General features: G+C 47.7%; 1 protein-coding gene across 1 annotated transcript in view; it reads right to left on the bottom strand.

Annotated features, from left to right (window-relative positions):
• The window catches only part of LOC308362438 (uncharacterized protein), a gene marked incomplete at its 3' end in the record, with an annotated part of 56683 nt that overhangs the window by 12845 nt on the left and 25926 nt on the right, over positions 1-17912 (bottom strand). Inside the window, exons 20-57 of the mRNA XM_080835072.1 lie at positions 17587-17854; positions 17094-17256; positions 16586-16854; positions 16244-16389; positions 15860-16127; positions 15367-15529; positions 14859-15127; positions 14517-14662; positions 14133-14400; positions 13640-13802; positions 13132-13400; positions 12790-12935; positions 12406-12673; positions 11913-12075; positions 11405-11673; positions 11063-11208; positions 10679-10946; positions 10186-10348; positions 9678-9946; positions 9336-9481; positions 8952-9219; positions 8459-8621; positions 7951-8219; positions 7609-7754; positions 7225-7492; positions 6732-6894; positions 6224-6492; positions 5882-6027; positions 5498-5765; positions 5005-5167; positions 4497-4765; positions 4155-4300; positions 3771-4038; positions 3278-3440; positions 2770-3038; positions 2428-2573; positions 2044-2311; positions 1551-1713 (exon numbers count right to left, since the gene is read on the bottom strand). Of these exons, the coding sequence (XP_080691198.1) occupies positions 1551-1713; positions 2044-2311; positions 2428-2573; positions 2770-3038; positions 3278-3440; positions 3771-4038; positions 4155-4300; positions 4497-4765; positions 5005-5167; positions 5498-5765; positions 5882-6027; positions 6224-6492; positions 6732-6894; positions 7225-7492; positions 7609-7754; positions 7951-8219; positions 8459-8621; positions 8952-9219; positions 9336-9481; positions 9678-9946; positions 10186-10348; positions 10679-10946; positions 11063-11208; positions 11405-11673; positions 11913-12075; positions 12406-12673; positions 12790-12935; positions 13132-13400; positions 13640-13802; positions 14133-14400; positions 14517-14662; positions 14859-15127; positions 15367-15529; positions 15860-16127; positions 16244-16389; positions 16586-16854; positions 17094-17256; positions 17587-17854 (8045 nt within the window). The remainder of the gene's footprint in view (positions 1-1550; positions 1714-2043; positions 2312-2427; positions 2574-2769; positions 3039-3277; positions 3441-3770; positions 4039-4154; positions 4301-4496; positions 4766-5004; positions 5168-5497; positions 5766-5881; positions 6028-6223; positions 6493-6731; positions 6895-7224; positions 7493-7608; positions 7755-7950; positions 8220-8458; positions 8622-8951; positions 9220-9335; positions 9482-9677; positions 9947-10185; positions 10349-10678; positions 10947-11062; positions 11209-11404; positions 11674-11912; positions 12076-12405; positions 12674-12789; positions 12936-13131; positions 13401-13639; positions 13803-14132; positions 14401-14516; positions 14663-14858; positions 15128-15366; positions 15530-15859; positions 16128-16243; positions 16390-16585; positions 16855-17093; positions 17257-17586; positions 17855-17912) is intronic.

Genomic DNA, 17912 nt, shown 5'->3' with positions numbered 1-17912 from the left:
AGCAAATCTTGCGATTATGTCACTGTAATCCACTTGTCTTGCCGTGCGGTTTTCGATGGACAACACAGCCAACGCAGACAGTCTAGTGGATGCGCCAACATCTGTCTCAGGGCCCGTATCCTCTGCCGTTTGTCTACTAGGCCTACTCAGCCAAGATGTATAAATTCGCATTTTCTGCCTCCTTTTTTGTACCTTCGCTCCTCCGTTTACTTTCCTTTCTCTTTAGCGAACCGGATTTGTGTCCCGACATTTTAGCCTACTAAAGGCGGCTGCTTGCTTCAGGTTGGGGTTAATTGTTGCGCAAAAACTCAGTGCAGTTCATGCTCCCAAAGGTTGCGCGTGTTGTCATTTGCTTGGCAGATAGAAAGCTGTTTCCCTAACAGAAAGTGTGAAGCTTGAAGTTCTTTTCAAACCTTTGCTTGGGTAGCACTGTTAAACTGAGCAGACATGCAGACTACATTTTAGTAATCTCATCACGTAACATTCGTTTTCTAAAAACAATCACATAGTATTGCATGTTTTACTGTGGTAGAAAATACGTTAGCTTAATGCAAACGTATATGGGAAATCCTATAGACACCGTGCTAGGTAATAGCATCAATTAATTCACGTTAATTTTTTTGTATGAGCCTGACATTTGCTCTGCAGATAGATAACAGCTTCCCTAACAGAAAGTCTGAAGCTTGAAGTTCTTTTCAAACCTTTACTTGGGAAGCACTTCTTAAACTGAGTAGACATGCAGAATATTTTAGTAACCTCATCTCGTAACATTCGTTGATAGAATGCAGGCTGCGAGGCTCGCGTCAAACTAACCAGCCTGCGTCGCGATTTTCCCACGGGGGGAGGGGGGTGTGATACATGTGTTTTGATACATTTAAAAAAAAAAAAATCGCTAACAGCCAATAGGGAGATTGCGTTGCACAGGCCACAGGGTCAACTTGTGCTGTTAGAGACACACTCGGTATATCAGAAAGGATCAAAGAGAACGGGCCCCCCTCTACACGGCAATTGCTCCCGTTGCTACCCCTTCAGAACCGGGCCTGTTGGCGACCATCTAACCTGGGACTGCTTTATGTCGGGTGCTTTGCATTAAGGTGGTAAGTTAAAGATGAGCGGCTTCTGTGATAACTTAATTAAGCTTAACAAATGCTATATACAACTTTAGTTTTGTCGATTGTCCGTCATTTTGCCTCTAAAACAGAAATGTTCCCCCCAACAATCCCTCAGCTCTCTCCATCTTCCACTACCGTCTCGGTCTCGCCTGTCTAACTGGCTGCAGTCACGCCGCGGTTTCGTGTCAGGGGTCAACGCACACCGGAAGTAAACAAAGATGCGTTAACTGGGTAAAAATATTTGATCACATTAATCTCAGCCACAATAATCTCATAAAATTATGTTAACTTTGACATCAAAAATGTATATTGTTCTCAACTACAAATCAATTCTTCTTGGAAAATTCCTTGCTAAACAATCTATAACGTTCTTTTTCGTGAATTAGCACCAAACCTAGTTCTTACAGCATCCGTTCCTTGGGCCCAACCCCTACTCACCTTGAAAAGCAGTGAGCAGCAGATACAACCCACTCCTTGTTGATCAGTGAACCTCCACAGAAATGGCCTCCAGACATCTGCAGACTTGCCTGCCAGGGCCAGCTGCCTAGAGGGGCATCTTGTCCTCCAACTATCCTGGGGTTGAGTGGAGTTGTGCCGCAAACTGACAAAAAACAACAACACGCCTGAGATTCTATGACATTTACATTTAGTCATTTAGCAGACGCTTTTATCCAAAGCGACTTACAAGGATGTATACACATTTTACATTTACACTGATGGCACACTGCACATCAGGAGCAATCAGGGGTTCAGTGTCTTGCTCAAGGACGCTTCGAAAGGGAATGGAACTAGCAACCTTCTGATTACTAAACGACTTATATACCTCCTGTACCACTGTCGCCCCCCATGAGAGGCAAAGCAGCATCAAAAAGAAAAGTGGCATTTCCTAAAGGATTAGACGGCCAAACATGTCCTTTAGAATTCTACTCACCATCAACTGAAAGACTCTCAGTGGGAGCTGGGGTTGTCACATCCGGGGAGGGTGGTGGTGGGGGTGGGGGCGGAAGTCCAGAGGAGGAGAATGTGACAAAGCCTGGTGGGTCGCTCTGGATCTGGGAGCCGATCCAGGACTGGTAGCGGGACACCCTTGCATAAACACCAGGGAGTTCAGGTCGAGCACAGCCAAAGCCCCAGCTGACGACCCCAGACTGGACCCAAACCGCTTGCTGCTTGTTGACCATTGGACCTCCTGAGTCACCCTGCAAACACATTATTGTAAGAAACGTTATCATACATTCCTTGCTCTGAAGAAGATTGGCACAATCCATGTCTATAGTCTCATGACAGCTAAATGTGCACCAAACCATTACGATACCTGGCATGAGTCTTTGCCTCCAGCGAGTAGACCAGCACAGAGCATGTTTTCTGTAATCGTTCCAGCACCGTTCAGGCTCTCGCACTGTGTATTACCCACCACTGGAACCTCAACTTCCTGTAGGGTCTCTGGGAACGGGAGAGGAACTGAAGAGGAAGAGGAGAATGAGCTCAAAAGATTGTTTATCAAATACGAAGGTGGACACAAATTCACATGTGAAGGAACCTTTTGAATGTATTTGATTGCTGAAATGTATTTTGCTGTTTCTTTAAGATATCTCAGCTGTAGCATCCAAATATTTGTGGACATCAAATTGTCCTACACCCTATTGACTTGACTTACCACCTTCTCCAATGTTGCCCCATCCAGTTACCCAGCTGTCTGTGCCATTGTTGAACACACTGTCACTGGCTGCCAGACAAACCGGTCTGATGAAGTTAGTAAACTGAACGGGAGAACTGAGTCTCAGCATGGCAATGTCGTTGTCACTGGTGCGGCTGTTGTAATTGGGATGCAAGACGATTCTGTCCACGCTTCTGGACACTTCGTTGGGATTGCTGCCCTGCTGGGTCTGCCGACCCAAGGACACTGTCAGCCCGCTTGGATTGTTGCTGAAAAAGACATTGGTTTCAGTCAGAACTAGGGATGGGTATCGTTTGGGTTTCAGTCAGAACAAACAGCCCAAATGCATGGTGATGTTTCTTCTGACCGATGGATATCCAGGTTCAAAACAACAACCGGATCAAGTGAATTGATGAGGGGCGTTAACAACCTATAACGTTCTTTTTCGTGAATTAGCACCAAACCTAGTTCTTACAGCATCCGTTCCTTGGGCCCAACCCCTACTCACCTTGAAAAGCAGTGAGCAGCAGATACAACCCACTCCTTGTTGATCAGTGAACCTCCACAGAAATGGCCTCCAGACATCTGCAGACTTGCCTGCCAGGGCCAGCTGCCTAGAGGGGCATCTTGTCCTCCAACTATCCTGGGGTTGAGTGGAGTTGTGCCGCAAACTGACAAAAAACAACAACACGCCTGAGATTCTATGACATTTACATTTAGTCATTTAGCAGACGCTTTTATCCAAAGCGACTAACAAGGATGTATACACATTTTACATTTACACTGATGGCACACTGCACATCAGGAGCAATCAGGGGTTCAGTGTCTTGCTCAAGGACGCTTCGAAAGGGAATGGAACTAGCAACCTTCTGATTACTAAACGACTTATATACCTCCTGTACCACTGTCGCCCCCCATGAGAGGCAAAGCAGCATCAAAAAGAAAAGTGGCATTTCCTAAAGGATTAGACGGCCAAACATGTCCTTTGGAATTCTACTCACCATCAACTGAAAGACTCTCAGTGGGAGCTGGGGTTGTCACATCCGGGGAGGGTGGTGGTGGGGGTGGGGGCGGAAGTCCAGAGGAGGAGAATGTGACAAAGCCTGGTGGGTCGCTCTGGATCTGGGAGCCCATCCAGGACTGGTAGCGGGACACCCTTGCATAAACACCAGGGAGTTCAGGTCGAGCACAGCCAAAGCCCCAGCTGACGACCCCAGACTGGACCCAAACCGCTTGCTGCTTGTTGACCATTGGACCTCCTGAGTCACCCTGCAAACACATTATTGTAAGAAACGTTATCATACATTCCTTGCTCTGAAGAAGATTGGCACAATCCATGTCTATAGTCTCATGACAGCTAAATGTGCACCAAACCATTACGATACCTGGCATGAGTCTTTGCCTCCAGCGAGTAGACCAGCACAGAGCATGTTTTCTGTAATCGTTCCAGCACCGTTCAGGCTCTCGCACTGTGTATTACCCACCACTGGAACCTCAACTTCCTGTAGGGTCTCTGGGAACGGGAGAGGAACTGAAGAGGAAGAGGAGAATGAGCTCAAAAGATTGTTTATCAAATACGAAGGTGGACACAAATTCACATGTGAAGGAACCTTTTGAATGTATTTGATTGCTGAAATGTATTTTGCTGTTTCTTTAAGATATCTCAGCTGTAGCATCCAAATATTTGTGGACATCAAATTGTCCTACACCCTATTGACTTGACTTACCACCTTCTCCAATGTTGCCCCATCCAGTTACCCAGCTGTCTGTGCCATTGTTGAACACACTGTCACTGGCTGCCAGACAAACCGGTCTGATGAAGTTAGTAAACTGAACGGGAGAACTGAGTCTCAGCATGGCAATGTCGTTGTCACTGGTGCGGCTGTTGTAATTGGGATGCAAGACGATTCTGTCCACGCTTCTGGACACTTCGTTGGGATTGCTGCCCTGCTGGGTCTGCCGACCCAAGGACACTGTCAGCCCGCTTGGATTGTTGCTGAAAAAGACATTGGTTTCAGTCAGAACTAGGGATGGGTATCGTTTGGGTTTCAGTCAGAACAAACAGCCCAAATGCATGGTGATGTTTCTTCTGACCGATGGATATCCAGGTTCAAAACAACAACCGGATCAAGTGAATTGATGAGGGGCGTTAACAACCTATAACGTTCTTTTTCGTGAATTAGCACCAAACCTAGTTCTTACAGCATCCGTTCCTTGGGCCCAACCCCTACTCACCTTGAAAAGCAGTGAGCAGCAGATACAACCCACTCCTTGTTGATCAGTGAACCTCCACAGAAATGGCCTCCAGACATCTGCAGACTTGCCTGCCAGGGCCAGCTGCCTAGAGGGGCATCTTGTCCTCCAACTATCCTGGGGTTGAGTGGAGTTGTGCCGCAAACTGACAAAAAACAACAACACGCCTGAGATTCTATGACATTTACATTTAGTCATTTAGCAGACGCTTTTATCCAAAGCGACTTACAAGGATGTATACACATTTTACATTTACACTGATGGCACACTGCACATCAGGAGCAATCAGGGGTTCAGTGTCTTGCTCAAGGACGCTTCGAAAGGGAATGGAACTAGCAACCTTCTGATTACTAAACGACTTATATACCTCCTGTACCACTGTCGCCCCCCATGAGAGGCAAAGCAGCATCAAAAAGAAAAGTGGCATTTCCTAAAGGATTAGACGGCCAAACATGTCCTTTGGAATTCTACTCACCATCAACTGAAAGACTCTCAGTGGGAGCTGGGGTTGTCACATCCGGGGAGGGTGGTGGTGGGGGTGGGGGCGGAAGTCCAGAGGAGGAGAATGTGACAAAGCCTGGTGGGTCGCTCTGGATCTGGGAGCCCATCCAGGACTGGTAGCGGGACACCCTTGCATAAACACCAGGGAGTTCAGGTCGAGCACAGCCAAAGCCCCAGCTGACGACCCCAGACTGGACCCAAACCGCTTGCTGCTTGTTGACCATTGGACCTCCTGAGTCACCCTGCAAACACATTATTGTAAGAAACGTTATCATACATTCCTTGCTCTGAAGAAGATTGGCACAATCCATGTCTATAGTCTCATGACAGCTAAATGTGCACCAAACCATTACGATACCTGGCATGAGTCTTTGCCTCCAGCGAGTAGACCAGCACAGAGCATGTTTTCTGTAATCGTTCCAGCACCGTTCAGGCTCTCGCACTGTGTATTACCCACCACTGGAACCTCAACTTCCTGTAGGGTCTCTGGGAACGGGAGAGGAACTGAAGAGGAAGAGGAGAATGAGCTCAAAAGATTGTTTATCAAATACGAAGGTGGACACAAATTCACATGTGAAGGAACCTTTTGAATGTATTTGATTGCTGAAATGTATTTTGCTGTTTCTTTAAGATATCTCAGCTGTAGCATCCAAATATTTGTGGACATCAAATTGTCCTACACCCTATTGACTTGACTTACCACCTTCTCCAATGTTGCCCCATCCAGTTACCCAGCTGTCTGTGCCATTGTTGAACACACTGTCACTGGCTGCCAGACAAACCGGTCTGATGAAGTTAGTAAACTGAACGGGAGAACTGAGTCTCAGCATGGCAATGTCGTTGTCACTGGTGCGGCTGTTGTAATTGGGATGCAAGACGATTCTGTCCACGCTTCTGGACACTTCGTTGGGATTGCTGCCCTGCTGGGTCTGCCGACCCAAGGACACTGTCAGCCCGCTTGGATTGTTGCTGAAAAAGACATTGGTTTCAGTCAGAACTAGGGATGGGTATCGTTTGGGTTTCAGTCAGAACAAACAGCCCAAATGCATGGTGATGTTTCTTCTGACCGATGGATATCCAGGTTCAAAACAACAACCGGATCAAGTGAATTGATGAGGGGCGTTAACAACCTATAACGTTCTTTTTCGTGAATTAGCACCAAACCTAGTTCTTACAGCATCCGTTCCTTGGGCCCAACCCCTACTCACCTTGAAAAGCAGTGAGCAGCAGATACAACCCACTCCTTGTTGATCAGTGAACCTCCACAGAAATGGCCTCCAGACATCTGCAGACTTGCCTGCCAGGGCCAGCTGCCTAGAGGGGCATCTTGTCCTCCAACTATCCTGGGGTTGAGTGGAGTTGTGCCGCAAACTGACAAAAAACAACAACACGCCTGAGATTCTATGACATTTACATTTAGTCATTTAGCAGACGCTTTTATCCAAAGCGACTTACAAGGATGTATACACATTTTACATTTACACTGATGGCACACTGCACATCAGGAGCAATCAGGGGTTCAGTGTCTTGCTCAAGGACGCTTCGAAAGGGAATGGAACTAGCAACCTTCTGATTACTAAACGACTTATATACCTCCTGTACCACTGTCGCCCCCCATGAGAGGCAAAGCAGCATCAAAAAGAAAAGTGGCATTTCCTAAAGGATTAGACGGCCAAACATGTCCTTTGGAATTCTACTCACCATCAACTGAAAGACTCTCAGTGGGAGCTGGGGTTGTCACATCCGGGGAGGGTGGTGGTGGGGGTGGGGGCGGAAGTCCAGAGGAGGAGAATGTGACAAAGCCTGGTGGGTCGCTCTGGATCTGGGAGCCCATCCAGGACTGGTAGCGGGACACCCTTGCATAAACACCAGGGAGTTCAGGTCGAGCACAGCCAAAGCCCCAGCTGACGACCCCAGACTGGACCCAAACCGCTTGCTGCTTGTTGACCATTGGACCTCCTGAGTCACCCTGCAAACACATTATTGTAAGAAACGTTATCATACATTCCTTGCTCTGAAGAAGATTGGCACAATCCATGTCTATAGTCTCATGACAGCTAAATGTGCACCAAACCATTACGATACCTGGCATGAGTCTTTGCCTCCAGCGAGTAGACCAGCACAGAGCATGTTTTCTGTAATCGTTCCAGCACCGTTCAGGCTCTCGCACTGTGTATTACCCACCACTGGAACCTCAACTTCCTGTAGGGTCTCTGGGAACGGGAGAGGAACTGAAGAGGAAGAGGAGAATGAGCTCAAAAGATTGTTTATCAAATACGAAGGTGGACACAAATTCACATGTGAAGGAACCTTTTGAATGTATTTGATTGCTGAAATGTATTTTGCTGTTTCTTTAAGATATCTCAGCTGTAGCATCCAAATATTTGTGGACATCAAATTGTCCTACACCCTATTGACTTGACTTACCACCTTCTCCAATGTTGCCCCATCCAGTTACCCAGCTGTCTGTGCCATTGTTGAACACACTGTCACTGGCTGCCAGACAAACCGGTCTGATGAAGTTAGTAAACTGAACGGGAGAACTGAGTCTCAGCATGGCAATGTCGTTGTCACTGGTGCGGCTGTTGTAATTGGGATGCAAGACGATTCTGTCCACGCTTCTGGACACTTCGTTGGGATTGCTGCCCTGCTGGGTCTGCCGACCCAAGGACACTGTCAGCCCGCTTGGATTGTTGCTGAAAAAGACATTGGTTTCAGTCAGAACTAGGGATGGGTATCGTTTGGGTTTCAGTCAGAACAAACAGCCCAAATGCATGGTGATGTTTCTTCTGACCGATGGATATCCAGGTTCAAAACAACAACCGGATCAAGTGAATTGATGAGGGGCGTTAACAACCTATAACGTTCTTTTTCGTGAATTAGCACCAAACCTAGTTCTTACAGCATCCGTTCCTTGGGCCCAACCCCTACTCACCTTGAAAAGCAGTGAGCAGCAGATACAACCCACTCCTTGTTGATCAGTGAACCTCCACAGAAATGGCCTCCAGACATCTGCAGACTTGCCTGCCAGGGCCAGCTGCCTAGAGGGGCATCTTGTCCTCCAACTATCCTGGGGTTGAGTGGAGTTGTGCCGCAAACTGACAAAAAACAACAACACGCCTGAGATTCTATGACATTTACATTTAGTCATTTAGCAGACGCTTTTATCCAAAGCGACTAACAAGGATGTATACACATTTTACATTTACACTGATGGCACACTGCACATCAGGAGCAATCAGGGGTTCAGTGTCTTGCTCAAGGACGCTTCGAAAGGGAATGGAACTAGCAACCTTCTGATTACTAAACGACTTATATACCTCCTGTACCACTGTCGCCCCCCATGAGAGGCAAAGCAGCATCAAAAAGAAAAGTGGCATTTCCTAAAGGATTAGACGGCCAAACATGTCCTTTGGAATTCTACTCACCATCAACTGAAAGACTCTCAGTGGGAGCTGGGGTTGTCACATCCGGGGAGGGTGGTGGTGGGGGTGGGGGCGGAAGTCCAGAGGAGGAGAATGTGACAAAGCCTGGTGGGTCGCTCTGGATCTGGGAGCCCATCCAGGACTGGTAGCGGGACACCCTTGCATAAACACCAGGGAGTTCAGGTCGAGCACAGCCAAAGCCCCAGCTGACGACCCCAGACTGGACCCAAACCGCTTGCTGCTTGTTGACCATTGGACCTCCTGAGTCACCCTGCAAACACATTATTGTAAGAAACGTTATCATACATTCCTTGCTCTGAAGAAGATTGGCACAATCCATGTCTATAGTCTCATGACAGCTAAATGTGCACCAAACCATTACGATACCTGGCATGAGTCTTTGCCTCCAGCGAGTAGACCAGCACAGAGCATGTTTTCTGTAATCGTTCCAGCACCGTTCAGGCTCTCGCACTGTGTATTACCCACCACTGGAACCTCAACTTCCTGTAGGGTCTCTGGGAACGGGAGAGGAACTGAAGAGGAAGAGGAGAATGAGCTCAAAAGATTGTTTATCAAATACGAAGGTGGACACAAATTCACATGTGAAGGAACCTTTTGAATGTATTTGATTGCTGAAATGTATTTTGCTGTTTCTTTAAGATATCTCAGCTGTAGCATCCAAATATTTGTGGACATCAAATTGTCCTACACCCTATTGACTTGACTTACCACCTTCTCCAATGTTGCCCCATCCAGTTACCCAGCTGTCTGTGCCATTGTTGAACACACTGTCACTGGCTGCCAGACAAACCGGTCTGATGAAGTTAGTAAACTGAACGGGAGAACTGAGTCTCAGCATGGCAATGTCGTTGTCACTGGTGCGGCTGTTGTAATTGGGATGCAAGACGATTCTGTCCACGCTTCTGGACACTTCGTTGGGATTGCTGCCCTGCTGGGTCTGCCGACCCAAGGACACTGTCAGCCCGCTTGGATTGTTGCTGAAAAAGACATTGGTTTCAGTCAGAACTAGGGATGGGTATCGTTTGGGTTTCAGTCAGAACAAACAGCCCAAATGCATGGTGATGTTTCTTCTGACCGATGGATATCCAGGTTCAAAACAACAACCGGATCAAGTGAATTGATGAGGGGCGTTAACAACCTATAACGTTCTTTTTCGTGAATTAGCACCAAACCTAGTTCTTACAGCATCCGTTCCTTGGGCCCAACCCCTACTCACCTTGAAAAGCAGTGAGCAGCAGATACAACCCACTCCTTGTTGATCAGTGAACCTCCACAGAAATGGCCTCCAGACATCTGCAGACTTGCCTGCCAGGGCCAGCTGCCTAGAGGGGCATCTTGTCCTCCAACTATCCTGGGGTTGAGTGGAGTTGTGCCGCAAACTGACAAAAAACAACAACACGCCTGAGATTCTATGACATTTACATTTAGTCATTTAGCAGACGCTTTTATCCAAAGCGACTTACAAGGATGTATACACATTTTACATTTACACTGATGGCACACTGCACATCAGGAGCAATCAGGGGTTCAGTGTCTTGCTCAAGGACGCTTCGAAAGGGAATGGAACTAGCAACCTTCTGATTACTAAACGACTTATATACCTCCTGTACCACTGTCGCCCCCCATGAGAGGCAAAGCAGCATCAAAAAGAAAAGTGGCATTTCCTAAAGGATTAGACGGCCAAACATGTCCTTTGGAATTCTACTCACCATCAACTGAAAGACTCTCAGTGGGAGCTGGGGTTGTCACATCCGGGGAGGGTGGTGGTGGGGGTGGGGGCGGAAGTCCAGAGGAGGAGAATGTGACAAAGCCTGGTGGGTCGCTCTGGATCTGGGAGCCCATCCAGGACTGGTAGCGGGACACCCTTGCATAAACACCAGGGAGTTCAGGTCGAGCACAGCCAAAGCCCCAGCTGACGACCCCAGACTGGACCCAAACCGCTTGCTGCTTGTTGACCATTGGACCTCCTGAGTCACCCTGCAAACACATTATTGTAAGAAACGTTATCATACATTCCTTGCTCTGAAGAAGATTGGCACAATCCATGTCTATAGTCTCATGACAGCTAAATGTGCACCAAACCATTACGATACCTGGCATGAGTCTTTGCCTCCAGCGAGTAGACCAGCACAGAGCATGTTTTCTGTAATCGTTCCAGCACCGTTCAGGCTCTCGCACTGTGTATTACCCACCACTGGAACCTCAACTTCCTGTAGGGTCTCTGGGAACGGGAGAGGAACTGAAGAGGAAGAGGAGAATGAGCTCAAAAGATTGTTTATCAAATACGAAGGTGGACACAAATTCACATGTGAAGGAACCTTTTGAATGTATTTGATTGCTGAAATGTATTTTGCTGTTTCTTTAAGATATCTCAGCTGTAGCATCCAAATATTTGTGGACATCAAATTGTCCTACACCCTATTGACTTGACTTACCACCTTCTCCAATGTTGCCCCATCCAGTTACCCAGCTGTCTGTGCCATTGTTGAACACACTGTCACTGGCTGCCAGACAAACCGGTCTGATGAAGTTAGTAAACTGAACGGGAGAACTGAGTCTCAGCATGGCAATGTCGTTGTCACTGGTGCGGCTGTTGTAATTGGGATGCAAGACGATTCTGTCCACGCTTCTGGACACTTCGTTGGGATTGCTGCCCTGCTGGGTCTGCCGACCCAAGGACACTGTCAGCCCGCTTGGATTGTTGCTGAAAAAGACATTGGTTTCAGTCAGAACTAGGGATGGGTATCGTTTGGGTTTCAGTCAGAACAAACAGCCCAAATGCATGGTGATGTTTCTTCTGACCGATGGATATCCAGGTTCAAAACAACAACCGGATCAAGTGAATTGATGAGGGGCGTTAACAACCTATAACGTTCTTTTTCGTGAATTAGCACCAAACCTAGTTCTTACAGCATCCGTTCCTTGGGCCCAACCCCTACTCACCTTGAAAAGCAGTGAGCAGCAGATACAACCCACTCCTTGTTGATCAGTGAACCTCCACAGAAATGGCCTCCAGACATCTGCAGACTTGCCTGCCAGGGCCAGCTGCCTAGAGGGGCATCTTGTCCTCCAACTATCCTGGGGTTGAGTGGAGTTGTGCCGCAAACTGACAAAAAACAACAACACGCCTGAGATTCTATGACATTTACATTTAGTCATTTAGCAGACGCTTTTATCCAAAGCGACTAACAAGGATGTATACACATTTTACATTTACACTGATGGCACACTGCACATCAGGAGCAATCAGGGGTTCAGTGTCTTGCTCAAGGACGCTTCGAAAGGGAATGGAACTAGCAACCTTCTGATTACTAAACGACTTATATACCTCCTGTACCACTGTCGCCCCCCATGAGAGGCAAAGCAGCATCAAAAAGAAAAGTGGCATTTCCTAAAGGATTAGACGGCCAAACATGTCCTTTGGAATTCTACTCACCATCAACTGAAAGACTCTCAGTGGGAGCTGGGGTTGTCACATCCGGGGAGGGTGGTGGTGGGGGTGGGGGCGGAAGTCCAGAGGAGGAGAATGTGACAAAGCCTGGTGGGTCGCTCTGGATCTGGGAGCCCATCCAGGACTGGTAGCGGGACACCCTTGCATAAACACCAGGGAGTTCAGGTCGAGCACAGCCAAAGCCCCAGCTGACGACCCCAGACTGGACCCAAACCGCTTGCTGCTTGTTGACCATTGGACCTCCTGAGTCACCCTGCAAACACATTATTGTAAGAAACGTTATCATACATTCCTTGCTCTGAAGAAGATTGGCACAATCCATGTCTATAGTCTCATGACAGCTAAATGTGCACCAAACCATTACGATACCTGGCATGAGTCTTTGCCTCCAGCGAGTAGACCAGCACAGAGCATGTTTTCTGTAATCGTTCCAGCACCGTTCAGGCTCTCGCACTGTGTATTACCCACCACTGGAACCTCAACTTCCTGTAGGGTCTCTGGGAACGGGAGAGGAACTGAAGAGGAAGAGGAGAATGAGCTCAAAAGATTGTTTATCAAATACGAAGGTGGACACAAATTCACATGTGAAGGAACCTTTTGAATGTATTTGATTGCTGAAATGTATTTTGCTGTTTCTTTAAGATATCTCAGCTGTAGCATCCAAATATTTGTGGACATCAAATTGTCCTACACCCTATTGACTTGACTTACCACCTTCTCCAATGTTGCCCCATCCAGTTACCCAGCTGTCTGTGCCATTGTTGAACACACTGTCACTGGCTGCCAGACAAACCGGTCTGATGAAGTTAGTAAACTGAACGGGAGAACTGAGTCTCAGCATGGCAATGTCGTTGTCACTGGTGCGGCTGTTGTAATTGGGATGCAAGACGATTCTGTCCACGCTTCTGGACACTTCGTTGGGATTGCTGCCCTGCTGGGTCTGCCGACCCAAGGACACTGTCAGCCCGCTTGGATTGTTGCTGAAAAAGACATTGGTTTCAGTCAGAACTAGGGATGGGTATCGTTTGGGTTTCAGTCAGAACAAACAGCCCAAATGCATGGTGATGTTTCTTCTGACCGATGGATATCCAGGTTCAAAACAACAACCGGATCAAGTGAATTGATGAGGGGCGTTAACAACCTATAACGTTCTTTTTCGTGAATTAGCACCAAACCTAGTTCTTACAGCATCCGTTCCTTGGGCCCAACCCCTACTCACCTTGAAAAGCAGTGAGCAGCAGATACAACCCACTCCTTGTTGATCAGTGAACCTCCACAGAAATGGCCTCCAGACATCTGCAGACTTGCCTGCCAGGGCCAGCTGCCTAGAGGGGCATCTTGTCCTCCAACTATCCTGGGGTTGAGTGGAGTTGTGCCGCAAACTGACAAAAAACAACAACACGCCTGAGATTCTATGACATTTACATTTAGTCATTTAGCAGACGCTTTTATCCAAAGCGACTTACAAGGATGTATACACATTTTACATTTACACTGATGGCACACTGCACATCAGGAGCAATCAGGGGTTCAGTGTCTTGCTCAAGGACGCTTCGAAAGGGAATGGAACTAGCAACCTTCTGATTACTAAACGACTTATATACCTCCTGTACCACTGTCGCCCCCCATGAGAGGCAAAGCAGCATCAAAAAGAAAAGTGGCATTTCCTAAAGGATTAGACGGCCAAACATGTCCTTTGGAATTCTACTCACCATCAACTGAAAGACTCTCAGTGGGAGCTGGGGTTGTCACATCCGGGGAGGGTGGTGGTGGGGGTGGGGGCGGAAGTCCAGAGGAGGAGAATGTGACAAAGCCTGGTGGGTCGCTCTGGATCTGGGAGCCCATCCAGGACTGGTAGCGGGACACCCTTGCATAAACACCAGGGAGTTCAGGTCGAGCACAGCCAAAGCCCCAGCTGACGACCCCAGACTGGACCCAAACCGCTTGCTGCTTGTTGACCATTGGACCTCCTGAGTCACCCTGCAAACACATTATTGTAAGAAACGTTATCATACATTCCTTGCTCTGAAGAAGATTGGCACAATCCATGTCTATAGTCTCATGACAGCTAAATGTGCACCAAACCATTACGATACCTGGCATGAGTCTTTGCCTCCAGCGAGTAGACCAGCACAGAGCATGTTTTCTGTAATCGTTCCAGCACCGTTCAGGCTCTCGCACTGTGTATTACCCACCACTGGAACCTCAACTTCCTGTAGGGTCTCTGGGAACGGGAGAGGAACTGAAGAGGAAGAGGAGAATGAGCTCAAAAGATTGTTTATCAAATACGAAGGTGGACACAAATTCACATGTGAAGGAACCTTTTGAATGTATTTGATTGCTGAAATGTATTTTGCTGTTTCTTTAAGATATCTCAGCTGTAGCATCCAAATATTTGTGGACATCAAATTGTCCTACACCCTATTGACTTGACTTACCACCTTCTCCAATGTTGCCCCATCCAGTTACCCAGCTGTCTGTGCCATTGTTGAACACACTGTCACTGGCTGCCAGACAAACCGGTCTGATGAAGTTAGTAAACTGAACGGGAGAACTGAGTCTCAGCATGGCAATGTCGTTGTCACTGGTGCGGCTGTTGTAATTGGGATGCAAGACGATTCTGTCCACGCTTCTGGACACTTCGTTGGGATTGCTGCCCTGCTGGGTCTGCCGACCCAAGGACACTGTCAGCCCGCTTGGATTGTTGCTGAAAAAGACATTGGTTTCAGTCAGAACTAGGGATGGGTATCGTTTGGGTTTCAGTCAGAACAAACAGCCCAAATGCATGGTGATGTTTCTTCTGACCGATGGATATCCAGGTTCAAAACAACAACCGGATCAAGTGAATTGATGAGGGGCGTTAACAACCTATAACGTTCTTTTTCGTGAATTAGCACCAAACCTAGTTCTTACAGCATCCGTTCCTTGGGCCCAACCCCTACTCACCTTGAAAAGCAGTGAGCAGCAGATACAACCCACTCCTTGTTGATCAGTGAACCTCCACAGAAATGGCCTCCAGACATCTGCAGACTTGCCTGCCAGGGCCAGCTGCCTAGAGGGGCATCTTGTCCTCCAACTATCCTGGGGTTGAGTGGAGTTGTGCCGCAAACTGACAAAAAACAACAACACGCCTGAGATTCTATGACATTTACATTTAGTCATTTAGCAGACGCTTTTATCCAAAGCGACTTACAAGGATGTATACACATTTTACATTTACACTGATGGCACACTGCACATCAGGAGCAATCAGGGGTTCAGTGTCTTGCTCAAGGACGCTTCGAAAGGGAATGGAACTAGCAACCTTCTGATTACTAAACGACTTATATACCTCCTGTACCACTGTCGCCCCCCATGAGAGGCAAAGCAGCATCAAAAAGAAAAGTGGCATTTCCTAAAGGATTAGACGGCCAAACATGTCCTTTGGAATTCTACTCACCATCAACTGAAAGACTCTCAGTGGGAGCTGGGGTTGTCACATCCGGGGAGGGTGGTGGTGGGGGTGGGGGCGGAAGTCCAGAGGAGGAGAATGTGACAAAGCCTGGTGGGTCGCTCTGGATCTGGGAGCCCATCCAGGACTGGTAGCGGGACACCCTTGCATAAACACCAGGGAGTTCAGGTCGAGCACAGCCAAAGCCCCAGCTGACGACCCCAGACTGGACCCAAACCGCTTGCTGCTTGTTGACCATTGGACCTCCTGAGTCACCCTGCAAACACATTATTGTAAGAAACGTTATCATACATTCCTTGCTCTGAAGAAGATTGGCACAATCCATGTCTATAGTCTCATGACAGCTAAATGTGCACCAAACCATTACGATACCTGGCATGAGTCTTTGCCTCCAGCGAGTAGACCAGCACAGAGCATGTTTTCTGTAATCGTTCCAGCACCGTTCAGGCTCTCGCACTGTGTATTACCCACCACTGGAACCTCAACTTCCTGTAGGGTCTCTGGGAACGGGAGAGGAACTGAAGAGGAAGAGGAGAATGAGCTCAAAAGATTGTTTATCAAATACGAAGGTGGACACAAATTCACATGTGAAGGAACCTTTTGAATGTATTTGATTGCTGAAATGTATTTTGCTGTTTCTTTAAGATATCTCAGCTGTAGCATCCAAATATTTGTGGACATCAAATTGTCCTACACCCTATTGACTTGACTTACCACCTTCTCCAATGTTGCCCCATCCAGTTACCCAGCTGTCTGTGCCATTGTTGAACACACTGTCACTGGCTGCCAGACAAACCGGTCTGATGAAGTTAGTAAACTGAACGGGAGAACTGAGTCTCAGCATGGCAATGTCGTTGTCACTGGTGCGGCTGTTGTAATTGGGATGCAAGACGATTCTGTCCACGCTTCTGGACACTTCGTTGGGATTGCTGCCCTGCTGGGTCTGCCGACCCAAGGACACTGTCAGCCCGCTTGGATTGTTGCTGAAAAAGACATTGGTTTCAGTCAGAACTAGGGATGGGTATCGTTTGGGTTTCAGTCAGAACAAACAGCCCAAATGCATGGTGATGTTTCTTCTGACCGATGGATATCCAGGTTCAAAACAACAACCGGATCAAGTGAATTGATGAGGGGCGTTAACAACCTATAACGTTCTTTTTCGTGAATTAGCACCAAACCTAGTTCTTACAGCATCCGTTCCTTGGGCCCAACCCCTACTCACCTTGAAAAGCAGTGAGCAGCAGATACAACCCACTCCTTGTTGATCAGTGAACCTCCACAGAAATGGCCTCCAGACATCTGCAGACTTGCCTGCCAGGGCCAGCTGCCTAGAGGGGCATCTTGTCCTCCAACTATCCTGGGGTTGAGTGGAGTTGTGCCGCAAACTGACAAAAAACAACAACACGCCTGAGATTCTATGACATTTACATTTAGTCATTTAGCAGACGCTTTTATCCAAAGCGACTTACAAGGATGTATACACATTTTACATTTACACTGATGGCACACTGCACATCAGGAGCAATCAGGGGTTCAGTGTCTTGCTCAAGGACGCTTCGAAAGGGAATGGAACTAGCAACCTTCTGATTACTAAACGACTTATATACCTCCTGTACCACTGTCGCCCCCCATGAGAGGCAAAGCAGCATCAAAAAGAAAAGTGGCATTTCCTAAAGGATTAGACGGCCAAACATGTCCTTTGGAATTCTACTCACCATCAACTGAAAGACTCTCAGTGGGAGCTGGGGTTGTCACATCCGGGGAGGGTGGTGGTGGGGGTGGGGGCGGAAGTCCAGAGGAGGAGAATGTGACAAAGCCTGGTGGGTCGCTCTGGATCTGGGAGCCCATCCAGGACTGGTAGCGGGACACCCTTGCATAAACACCAGGGAGTTCAGGTCGAGCACAGCCAAAGCCCCAGCTGACGACCCCAGACTGGACCCAAACCGCTTGCTGCTTGTTGACCATTGGACCTCCTGAGTCACCCTGCAAACACATTATTGTAAGAAACGTTATCATACATTCCTTGCTCTGAAGAAGATTG

Source organism: Sprattus sprattus, assembly GCF_963457725.1.
Source record: "Sprattus sprattus genome assembly, chromosome: 3".
In the NCBI taxonomy this organism is placed as follows: Eukaryota; Metazoa; Chordata; class Actinopteri; order Clupeiformes; family Clupeidae; genus Sprattus; species Sprattus sprattus.
The sequence above is the reverse complement of the archived record's forward strand: the minus strand, read 5'-3'. Positions and strand labels throughout refer to the sequence as shown.